At 32.6% G+C, this 12,791-nt stretch overlaps 1 protein-coding gene across 2 annotated transcripts in view; it reads right to left on the bottom strand.

Annotated features, from left to right (window-relative positions):
* The window catches only part of LOC118201054 (L-aminoadipate-semialdehyde dehydrogenase-phosphopantetheinyl transferase), a 35,178-nt gene extending 22,944 nt beyond the window's left edge, over positions 1-12,234 (bottom strand). Inside the window, exons 1-3 of one of the 2 annotated variants that reach the window (XM_085819554.1) lie at positions 11,820-12,234; positions 9,450-9,666; positions 6,626-6,750 (exon numbers count right to left, since the gene is read on the bottom strand). In XM_085819554.1, coding sequence (XP_085675680.1) covers positions 6,626-6,750; positions 9,450-9,666; positions 11,820-11,978 — 501 coding nt within the window. In that variant the 5' untranslated portion in view covers positions 11,979-12,234. The remainder of the gene's footprint in view (positions 1-6,625; positions 6,751-9,449; positions 9,667-11,819) is intronic. The other variant, XM_035373077.2, reaches the window with a different exon arrangement.
* Positions 12,235-12,791: the final 557 nt, after the last annotated feature.

Raw genomic sequence — 12,791 nt, 5'->3', positions numbered from 1 at the left:
TTTGCAATATTGCTGTTGCATTGAATTTTATGCTTTTTACCAGTTTCAGGATGGAAGTTCCATATACGCATTCTCTAAGAACGTTTACAGCCAGGCATCCCATCCACGCATCACTAGAGATTGCATTCAGAGGATGAGTGATGCGTATACGCATTTTAACCTGGAACGTTTTTCTGAAGGCCAATAGATGGCATCCTATGTCCATTACTTTTGAAATGAGCACAGTTTTAGGTTCCTGACCTTGAGTTTGATATATTCTGCACGACTTTGGTATTTTACTCATCAACTGTTGCAAGGTGGCAGGGAAAGCATAAGCAGAGGTGGGCTCTTTAAATTGCGGGGTGCTAATATAAAGATTCGTGTGTTTGATTTATATACAATTCCTTTTTTTATTCTATTTTTTCCCTCTACTATGTACAGTCTTTTAAGTTTACTATGTGGAGTTCTGTTACGTTTTGCATTGCCTTCAGATATATTTCCATTTCTTCTCTTTTTAATTCGGAAAGCCTCACCTCCAGTCTATTATGGCAGAAAGGCGCTATTTATCAGGGGAGGAATACACTCGTATGGTTAATGAACCATTTAATAATGCAGATGAGAGTGATGATTCATTTTCTAAAGAGTTAAAAAGTGATACTTTTTCTAAGAGTTAGAAAGTGATACTTCTCTGTGTTTCGAAATTTACCACAGTCTTCATTTTAAATTTTGTTATTTCTTACTGTATATAGTCTTTATTGTGCTGCTTTATTAATTTTAAACTTTACTGATGCATTATATCAATTAAAACTTTGGAATAATTTGAATAGCGCTTCCAAAAAGTATTTTACAAGATATCTTCTTGTAAAATAAAGGAAAAAAACATTATTAAGTGCTAATTTTATCACATATAAGAGCTCAAGTAATAATCTAAAATGATACCAAAAATTACGATGCTAGAAGTAAAACTATTTTTTCTTGATTTTTTTTATAAAATTAGGCTTAGCGATGCAAAACCTCCATCCTGTACGTTGACTGCCTTTAATTTCCTTCTGTCCCGCACAAGCGTCTTAAACAAAGGTGCGCCGTAGCGAAAGGGTTAAGTGAGAAAGAACATGATATTTAATAAATAAAGGTAACATACAAAATGTTAAAAAAAAATGCCCCTTTGGGCATAATGTTTTTTATATACAGTCAAAAGTCTTTAATCCAGACTCGTCGGGACTTCGGCGATTCCGGATTATAGATCATCAATTTAAATCTGGTACGACAGCATGCGGAAATTATAAAATTAAAACTATGAAACTGTAATTTATGAAATAAAGAGCAATTATGATCTAAAGGGTATCAAAATAAAAAAAAATTAATATTTATTTGTTTACTTTATTAAACATTTCTTTCAACACGCACATGCGTAAAGCATACATTACGCATAGTCGAAATTAGAAAATTGCAACCAGAAAACTATTTGATGTGTATCCGTGATATTTATAATTACGAGGAATTTGATTTAAATCATATAAAAGACGGAGTACATCGAGATGAAATACTACATTTAGTACGGAATTATAAGCCAAATAAAATAAAAACATCTGCCCTGAAGATGAGGATAGTGCTGACAAATCAACTTCCAGTTCATTGAGCACCGCGATGTCCCCCCCCCCCCCGCAGAGCAGCGTGAAATTCATAAACATATTTCGGAATGGTTAGAGAAACAAAAGATATGCCTTTATCCATTTTTCTGCAGCAATTCCACTTTTTATTTGATGGACATTGAAACAAGCTTTTGCTTTGTAGATCCTTTGGCAGCTCCAGAATCGGAAATTCTTTTTGACATAATTGAAAGTTCAAGCTTACTTTTATAAAATTTCTCTAACATTCTGAAAAAAATATTAAGCCAGGTCCAATTAGAAAATTAAGGAACAACGCAATCTGCAACATCTGAAATAGATAGTTAGATAATTTTAGCTTAGCTTATACCGTTATACATTAAACGCATTATACATTAAACGTGCATGTGTAAACGTATTACGTTCATGCGTAAATGCAAACATGTGTAAAGGTATTATGCGCATGCATAATGCGTTTATGCATGCGCAGAAAGTTTGTAGCTTTGAGTTCCGGGTTATAGATCATTCCGGATTAAAGACTTTTGTCTGTATATATTTTAGTATAATTTACTACTGACTATACTGTAAAATGATGGAGTGGGCAAATTTGTGTGTTCCTTATAGTCCTGAAACTCTATACGGCAAATGTAATTAAATTCATATTCACAAATGTCTTACATACCAGGATATGCATTATTGCCACTTTATCTTTCACTTTCTTTAATTTCAATTTCTGGGGTAAAATATAAATGAGTTTCAGAATTTTTACAACATAATGCTATGTACACTAGACAGACATCTTATATTGCTCCTTCAGTCAGATTTAGTGCTGAATTTAATATCTCTCACATAACTCTTCAAATGCTTCATTATTAGAACTTTGTTACCATTTTAAGTTTTGTGAATATGCATAATACTGTAGATTAGTGTATTTAAATACACTCATGTCCATAAATTAAGGATAATTCGGAGTCACGCGGAAATCGAACTCTAAAATAAATATATCACCTGTAAACTCACTACACACATCTTCAAGAATCATATGCAAATTTCAGGAAGTAACCAGATGACACCAATGGTACACCACATGGATGAGAGTGATATATAAGGAATACAGGCAAAGAAGTAAAATTGTTCACAGGTGCTTTATAAGCATTTCAGTGCAATAACTGAATAGTTATGACACAAAGGACGCATATGGATGATTTTTTACGTGGTAGAATTATCGGCTGTCTGAAATGTGGGCGTACCCAACTGGAAGTATCAGACGAACTTGGAATTGCCCAGAGTGTCATCTCCAGGCTTTGGCAACGATTCCAAGATGATGGTAATGTGAGTAGACGTTACAGCACAGATCGCCCCAGAGTTATAACACCGAATGAGGACCGGTATTTGGCAGTTACAGACAAAAGAAACAGGCGGAGCACAGCCTCAGACCTGTCTCGTCAGCTCAATTCAGCCACTGGTACAACAATTTCAAGGCAGACCGTGTACAGACGCTTAGGGCAGACTGGTCTATATGCTCATAGACCTGTCAGATGCATTCCACTTACTGCAACTCACTGTTGCTTGCGGTTAGCCTGGAGTAGAGAGCATGCATTGTGGACACCGCAACAATGGGCTTGTGTGATGTTTTCTGATGAGTCCAGATTTAGCTTGAGTCCGAGTCTCGCATTTTACAGGTGGAGAGCTCCAGGTACCTGTTACCACCAAGAAAACATCATTGAATGACACCATTACGGTGGTGCAGGAGTGCTCGTTTGGGGTGGAATTATTCTGGGTTCCAGAACTGACTTGCATGTTCAAATTGGAACCATGACAAGCCAAATTTATCGGGACGTCATTCTGGAACAACATGTATGTTTGTTTCGAGGCGCCATGGGCGCACAATTTGTGTTTATGGATGACCTCCCGTCCTCACTGTACAAACATCATAAGCGAATGCCTTCAATCAGAGGATATCACACGTATGGACTGGCCAGCATTCTCACCAGACTTGAATCCAGTAGAGCACGTGTGGGACATGCTTGGCCGACGAGTTGCAGCGCGTCAACCTCCTCCTACATGTCTACCGGAACTTTGAAGAGAATTGCTTTTTGAGTGGTGTAATATCCCCCAAGATCAGATCAATAATTTGATACTCAGCATGCCTAGGCGTTATACGGACTGTATTGCATCGTCTGGGAGACATACAATGTATTAACAATCATACCAACTATGTAATACTGGTTTTTTGTAAATAGGTTTTTTTTGTAATTTGCTCCAATGAGAAAAAAATCGCTAATTTTTTTAATAATATCAAACATATAGCATCTTTTTTTGCTCTTTACCTTTTGTTTAATAAGCTTTATGAATAAGTATTTTTTTTTTTTTTTTTTTGCTTCTAACTCTTCCTTTGCCTGATTTTGCATTATCCTTAATTTATGGACATGAGTGTATATGGAAAGACCATAAGAAGAAAACATGAACACAAAAAATTATTCCAGTCTTGAAAGTTAGAATATGCATATAAGTTAAGAAATAATTTAATAAAATGCATAATAAATTAATGCACATAACCAAAGAAAAGTTAATATATCAAGAAAATCTCAGCAGTATGCATGATTGGTTATTTTATATAACCAAGTACTAGAGGGCTAAAAGGGACTTTCTGGAGAGAAACTATGCTAACTGGCTATGCTTTCATTAATCAAACCTAACATGCAGCTATCAATAATTTACAACTTTAATCATTCAGCTCTAAATAGGCATATAGAATGTTGATCAGTGAAAAAAATAAGTATACATAATATATTACAACACAGATCAAACCTTATCAATAAGGCTGCTGGATCATAATCAGGCCCCAAGTAATTTTTCTAACCATGATCTTCATCATTTTTTCCTGGTTAGTCTCTTACAGTGTTTACTCTATTTTTTCCCCAATACACAGGATTCATCTGATTTTACAATAAATTTTCTTACACATACATTAAAAGCAGTGTAAAACAACAATTTTCATTCAATATTGAAACAGTTTCAGATTAAAAAATAAATGGTATTTTCCTCCTAGTTAACAAATAAATAATAATTCATTCTTAAAAGTGCAGTGACTGGAAAAAAATTATCCTGACATAAATTTGTCTTGGTTAATTCAAAGCAGTTAAATTTTTATATTAGTCAATAATGGGTAGGTGGGTACGTTCATTATAAGGAGGACGAAAGAGATGGATAAGAAACAGAAGAAATCAGGACTTCTCTAAATTATCTGGACCTCTCTAAATATAGGCAATAAATACATAACAGATGCTCTCCATCTGATGAACAAATTATGTTCCAAACAAACGATCATACCATAAATTTGTCCACAAAATGTTGTTAACTTTGCTATGGATATCTCCTAATGATACGCATGAGATGCGAGCTATAAATACTATCAAATAAACAATTAGAAATACTAAAACAAATAGATAATATGTTTTAAAATTTAAATAAATACAGTACATTATAAATAAATAAAATTACTCTATTTAAATATGTTAAATAGAATAATTAAGTTAATTTACATACTGTAAGTTATTTACTACACGCTACATAACTTGAGCTACAAATTAGTGATGCTGATTGCCGTGCCGAAGGAAGCAGGTTTGAATCACGAAGATGTAAAAATATAGTGTCTGTATGATATGGGGGCACTCTAAATACGTGGCGAGCCAAAAGTCCTTTTGAGAGGTTGATGGTAGAGGAAGAGCCTTGGACCCGCCTCCCTCCCAAGTGCTCTCCATCAAATTGGGGAAGGAACTGAGAAGAAAAAGAGAAAAGAAGTCATACTGTCACTTTTATGGTGCTTAAGGCTCTTGCCAATGATAGACGCAATCTTCCACTCCTTGCCACAATGAATTTTGTGGGCTTGAGCTGATGTTACTGTTAAACAACTGAGATAAGTCACAACAATACGTAACTTGGATTGTTGTCTCTGGGGCTTTATGGATGGGGTGCGGATGAGTTAATGTCTGACTCGCCCTCTGAAGATTCATTGATAAGTAAAGGTGAGGCTATATAAGAAGTGGAAGGATAGGCCCAAAATGACAATTTTTAAAGTGTTTTTTTTTTAAGAAAATAAGTGTCTAAACTTGTCTGAACATGTTTTCTTTTTCTTTCATAATAAGGCAACAGCACAATAGCAAACCTCTCGGAATTATGGTTCTTGGTTTTCCAAGAAAGTAAGATATTTTCCAAACTTGGAAAATGCTGTAGAATTGCTATTAATAACATAAAAGGCATGACTTGTGCTATAAACAAACCACTACTTGTGACATTGTAAATTAAGCAATAAAGTCAGTTAAATTTAAACATGGATACAGCTATACGCTGACTCAGTATTTTACCGCTGCATCGTTCGCTTCATTCCTTTGCCCATTGTCTAAAGATGTAAATTCCAAAGAACCTTATGAAGATTAGGTGCATATTGCATCCCTGATAATGGATGAGGAAGAATCTATGTATCAAGAATTAGTTGTAAAGCAATAAACTATGTCTTGTCTTTGGGCACATCTGTCTTATAAACGTCACTTAATGTTAAGACACAATAACACGCCGAACAAATACTAATTCAGAAGTCAAACAACAAAAATCAGCGTTATATTTCCAAATTTTCACAGGACTAGTTTCAATGGTTTTACCGAACCACCATAGTTAGCTGCAAATGCAGCATCATTTGCGCTTTTGCAGCTGACGATGGTGATTTGGTAAAACCATCAAAACTAGTCCTGTGAAAATTTGAAAATATAACGCTTATTTTTGTTGTTTGACTTCTGAATCACTTCATGTATCTATGGCCACATCTATCTGAAAGTCTCTCCTGCCTATGCATCATTCAAATTATGCAGTAGAGTTATGATGATATTTACAGAATTATTATATTTCTTTAAAACTGTTATAGCTTATTAATTTTTACTTAATTGTATACTAAAACAAAAAACTTAGGCAATGATAAAATATTTTACATTATACAAATATATATATGTAATAATCAATAAATCAGTATAAAATTTTCTTACCCATAAACGATAAAATCTCTGCAGTTGTTCCCTTTCTAGACCAGGTAACATAATGAAATCCCACTCATAGGTAGAAAACTGTTTTCTCATAAGATTAAAATACTCAAGTAATGTAATAGATCTACCTACAACATATCTCCACATTAATACTTAGAATGAAATTTTTATATTACTACAAATAAATCAAAATAATTAAGCTTCAGTACTTAACCCTTCAACCAACAAGGCCTATTTATCACCTAGAAGATTGTTTTATAAGCATCTTTAAATAAGTGTGTATGTGAGTGTGTGTATACATATTATATTTAAATATGTCCACGAAATGAAAGCAGTATTTTGAAAGATAAAGATTCAAGGTATAAAATATAAGGAATCTTTTTGTATTATAATCAAAAAAATACCTTATTCTCCAGACAGTCTGGGGGAATTTTTAGTTTCGCAGGCCACACCCTTTGCTGGTTGGAGACTTAATTGAATTTTAATTAATTTAACTGAAATAATGTAAATATTCAAACAGACATCTTAGCATATTTATGCAAAAACCTAAAAGTAATTTAACACCAATTTTTTGCATACACAAAACATTAATGCACAAAATTAATCAATATTTAAATTTATAAAAAAGGCAATTATATTTGATACATTTAACTTTAAAAAATGTAATTCAGTTTCAGTATAAATTGTAATTGTTTTGTGTCTAGATATACAGTTAAAAGTCGTTTATCCGGATTATAGATCATCAGTTTAAATCTCGTAAGATGGCATGCAGAAATTCTAAAATTAAAAATATGAAACTGTAATTTATGAAATAAAGAACAATTATGATCTAAAGGGTATCAAAATTTACAAAAAAAAAAAAGCTTAATATTTATTTGTTTACTTTATTAAACATTTCTCTCAATGTAAGTTGTTTAAGTTGCTTCATTTTATGTGATAATACTTTCTCTTTAATTCTATAAAAAGACATAATTTCTTGTTCAGTTACAAAGTTCCGCTGTTCAAGTCCCGTTAATTGCTGTGCCGAGAATACCGACTAACTTGTCAATCGAAATTTTTTCGTCTTCACTAACCTCTCTGTCACATTCTTCATGTCTTTATCCATTTTTTGCAGCAATTCCACTTTTTGTTTGTTGGACATCGAAACATACTTTCGTTTTGTAGATCCTTTAGAAGTTCCAGCATCGGAAATTCTATTTGACATAATCGAAAGTTCAAGTTCACTTTTATAAAATTGCTCTTACAGTCTGCAAAAAATAATAAGCGGGATCCAAATCGAAGATTAAGGAACAACGCAATCATTAACATTAACTGAAATAGATAATTAGATAATTTTAGCTTACACCGTCCGTTATACATTAAACACGCAGGCGAAAACGTATTCTGCACTTGCGCACACGCATATGCGCAGTAGTCAAGGTCTTACGCGCAGGCGTAAAATGCTTGTGCGCATGTGCCAGAAAGTTTTTAGCTTTGAGGTCCGGATTATGGGTGTCCGAATTAATGACTTTTGACTGTATAATGAGTGGGCAAGATTATCAGTACATTTGATATTTTTCAAAAATGTAAAATAAAGTTAAAATATTTTTGTGTATTAGAAGCTAATAAAACATACCTTTTCTTGGGTAAATTAATTCCTAAATCTTCAAATATATTCAAAATAATGTAGAATCTCCTAACTATACTGCGTTAATTTACATTTTTCTGTTTACTTACACCAATTATATTGATAGAACTTCTCAAAATTCTGCTTAAAAAAAATTCATTATATATATATATATATATATATATATTTTTTTTTTTTTTTAACTGGGAGGGTTTATATTTTAACTTCATCCAAAAAGCCTCTTTTAAAGTTTAATATGTTTACTAGCAGAGATTATCTGTAGAGATGTTTCAAAGGCAAGAATGAAACATTCTATATGATATTGGATAAATATGCATTTACACTAGCATAGGAACTAATTCAGAAGTCAAATAACAAAAATCAGCGTTATATTTTCAAAATTTTCACAGGACTAGTTTCAATGGTTTTACTGAACCACTATCCTCAGCTGCAAAACCGAGCTGAGGATGGTGGTTCGGTAAAAACATCGAAACTAGTCCTGTGAAAATTTTGAAAATATAACCCTGACTTTTGTTGTTTGACTTCTGAATAAGTATTTATTCGGCGTTTTATTGTGTCTTAGCATAGGAACGTTATATATCTTCTGCATATTTGAAAAATGAAAAAACTTAATAATGCAATTCTATAAAAATATTTAATATCATTAATTAGTTACATGGTGAACTCAATTTACTTTTGAATCGGATTCAAAATTAAAATAATAATATGCTTAAGAAATGCATCTGATACTTTTAAATAGCCTAGCTTGTTCTTCTGTAACAGATGGATTAAATTTGAAATATACTTTTTTTTTTATATTGATCCTTTACATATTAGTAAATATATATCGGAAATTGTATTTGACATAATCGAAAGTTCAAGTTTACTTTTATAAAATTGCTGTAACAGTCTGCAAAAAATAATAAGCCGGATCCAACTCGAAGATTAAGGAACAACGCAATCATCAACATGAACTGAAATAGATAATTTTAGCTTATACCGTCCGTTATACATAAAACACGCATGCAAAAACGTATTCTGCGCTTGCGCACATGCATATGCGCAGTCGTAAAGGTCTTACGCATACGCGTAAACGCCTATGCACTTGTGTCAACGTGGCGCATGCGTAGAAAGTTTTTAGCTTTGAGGTCCGGATTATGGGTGTTCGAATTAACGACTTTTGACTGTATATATAAATATATTTTTCAATATACAAATTACCTTTGTACTCCATTTTCATCACATCAATCCCAATATTGAAATTTAGCTCAGATGCCAAAACACAGTAATCTCCATTGTGAGATATACTGAAATAAAAGTCTTCTCCATTTTTTTTTATTAGGTATGGCTTTCCAGATTCCGTTCTAGCAAAAACTACTTTGTCATACTGAATATCCAATGCCTCACTTGCTGCTTTCCTCATAAGTAAACGACCAACCTTTCAGAGAAAATAAATAAATAAAAATAAAACATTATGATGTTTTAAATACAGTGTAACCTTACTTCACAAACTTAATTTATTCCTGTTCTTCACTCTAAATATTCATAAACCAAAACTATTTTCTCCATAGCAATTAATGTAAAATGGATTAATCCATTCCTGGACCACAAATTTTTGCTTATTTAAACTTAACAGCAGAACATAAATTCATAATATAAAACTAATAAAAATCATAATCTATGACAATACAAAATCTATGACAAAAAAATATAAACTTTATTTAACTTTACTAATAGAATATAAAGCATATAAAATATGCTGAAAAGTTAATTTTATTGTACCTGTAATAAGGAAAATGAATAGCATAAATGATGAGGAAGAGAAATGGAAGAGATTTAATTGTTTGGATTAGATGTTCCCTTTTTGAAACACTACATAAGTATCTTTCTGAAAACATGCATAACTATCTATGTACCTGTCTTTATCTTTTATCCCCTTTTGATTCTGCTTGAGAATCACTGGGCCTCTGTTTCTTACAAAACCTGCCTATTGTGACTCATCTTTGTTTCTAAAATGAGACATGGTTCATGGACACCAAAATGAGAAAAAAATTTTATACAGTTCCACCTAAAAACAATAGAGGGCCCCTTACAATTTTTTTGTTTCAGCCCTTAGCATCCTTAGCCTTTATTTTTAAGTAGTCCCAGGTAGCATCAGGAACTGCATAGAAACAAAGCTGCAGAAATGACAACTGAAAGAAAGAGCATAACTCTCAGCAGGTTGGTTTGATTTGTTTTATGTGAGTGTGGAAAAGGCTTGAAGACTATCTGCCTAAGGGGAGGAATGGGCTAATCTTTAGAATATGGTAACAGGTAGCTTGGCGACATTTCCATAAGGCGATAAAGGTTACTAGCTAGGACTTTAGCAATAATCTGAGAAGTACACAGTTCGAATCCCAGATTATTTTGTCTCAGAGAAATGAGAGATCATGAGACATGTAATGTGACATTTTCCGGAAAATTCCGATCGTGATTTTAGCTAATAAGCACTTAGAAAGAATTTCGCTGTTCAAGTGCAGAATCGCCCACTTATTTGTTTGGCGCTTTTTACAAGAGTAAGAAGAATTGGATTTTTGTCAATTTTCTTTGACTTTTTAAGAGAAAATAGATTGATGTGTATATGGATAAAGTCAAGAGTGTGCCCAATGCCATTTTTGTGCAATTCTGGGATGTTATTTTAAGTGAAAATAGGTCAGCGTGTACATGAATACCGTGTATGTGCAATTCTTAAAAACGCGGCAAGCAGTTTGCGATTCTGCACTTTCTCCCAATTTCACACCTAATTTTCGTCATGATTAAGCATTTTTGTTCCATAAAAGTTCTAGTATAAGCATAATTCAACTAGCAGATTGTTAGAAAAAATGTTGAGTTAAAAGAAAAACATTCCTTTACTTCGTGAAAACAAAATGGCATCCAATAAATTCTTTTACTTCAAACTAATTTAGCTTTAAATGATAGGTTAAAAAAACTAATTTTTACACTTTATTATTTTTTTTATATTTAAATTTACACGTCTTAAATTTCTAATCATTAACAAAGGTAAGTATAAATAATGTAGACGGCCAATATACAAAGCAAACTAAGAAGTCGAAGAATTGCACAAACTCGGTGTCCAAGTACACATCGACCTATTTTCACTTAAAAAAACATGAGAGAATTGCAGAAACTCAGCATTGCACTCTGCCTTGACTTTGTCCATGTACATATCTATTTTCACTTGAAAAAAAATCAGGAAGCTAAACCAAGTTAAAACTATCATTGTAACCAAAAATGGGGTTTCCTCACCAAAACTAAACAAAATTTGTCGCCAATCGCAGGAGCACCCAATTTTACACTAGATGCATAATATTATCTTAAAGAAATGACATACATAAATTATCCTATAACAGACTGAAAACTAAAACTTTATTGCAAGAATTACCGTTAAATACTTATCGAAGTTCATCAAATCTTATTAGTTAGCATGATATATTACGCAACATCAAACTGGCAATGAGAATCAGCTTAAGTAGTATGTAAGCATTATATATTATTAGTTAGTGAGAAAGCTCAAAACAGAAGCTTATGAATTATAGACAGAAAAATGTATACCACTGATGATTTACAATCTTCTGCAAAAACAAACTTATAACATCTTTCTTTTTCTTCCTTCTGTACACACTGCATAGCCAATCTCCACTGATCTCGAGTTGGTATCCACTCTCGCACATTAAAAGCCCAACGTACGCTAGCACTCGGAAAATTCGACATACTTCCTCTTCTATATTATGAACAACCCAAATCAAAAAGCACTGATAATAATGATAGCATGGATTACTTGCTCAGCATATTATTTTTATAATTTTACATGATAATGAAAGATTGAACTTTCAAAATTATGGACGAATTAAAATTTTACTCAGCATTCTAACTCATAATCAGATGTTACATGAAAACCATCATTCCCAAAAAATCTTCATGACTAAAAATGAGTAAAGGAAGTAGACAGACAATGTAAACAGATATCTTGTTAAGTCTTTCTGCCGGTGGAGAATTTCTAGTCCGAAGAATAAATAATAATAAATAAACAACGTCTGACAACCTCTCAAAGCTATTATATATTTCTCAGAACCCTACACTGAAAGATTTAAAAAGGTGAATTCTTTACATAAAACTTTAATTTTTATTTTTTCATGTTAGAAATAGCTTTTAAGTTGTCAATGTTAATAATGTTACACGGTAATGAAAAAATCACATGTGATGAAGCATTATTGACGCTGGGTGTGAAGGCAAGGTGAAGGGCTGCTACTGTGTTCCCGGCACGAATTTCCTTTCTGTATACGGAATAAGTTATATTTTTATTCTTAATCCTATTTCATGTTGCTTCATTAAAATACAGGAGTCAGACCAACTAACGCTTCTCATCATATCCATCAGTTTTCAATCACATAATAATGCTAGCCATAAATTGGGCAATCCTGGAAACCCTCCTTCTGACAAGGACAAAATTCATTTATTCGTATCTTAAAAATTAAATATTTCGAAACAGTTACAACACTAAGCTGCAATGAAAATTTCACACGT

This window comes from Stegodyphus dumicola, chromosome 6, assembly GCF_044657685.1.
Source record: "Stegodyphus dumicola isolate Sdum_Otavi_A_Nest chromosome 6, ASM4465768v1".
Classification (NCBI taxonomy): domain Eukaryota; kingdom Metazoa; phylum Arthropoda; class Arachnida; order Araneae; family Eresidae; genus Stegodyphus; species Stegodyphus dumicola.
The sequence above is the reverse complement of the archived record's forward strand: the minus strand, read 5'-3'. Positions and strand labels throughout refer to the sequence as shown.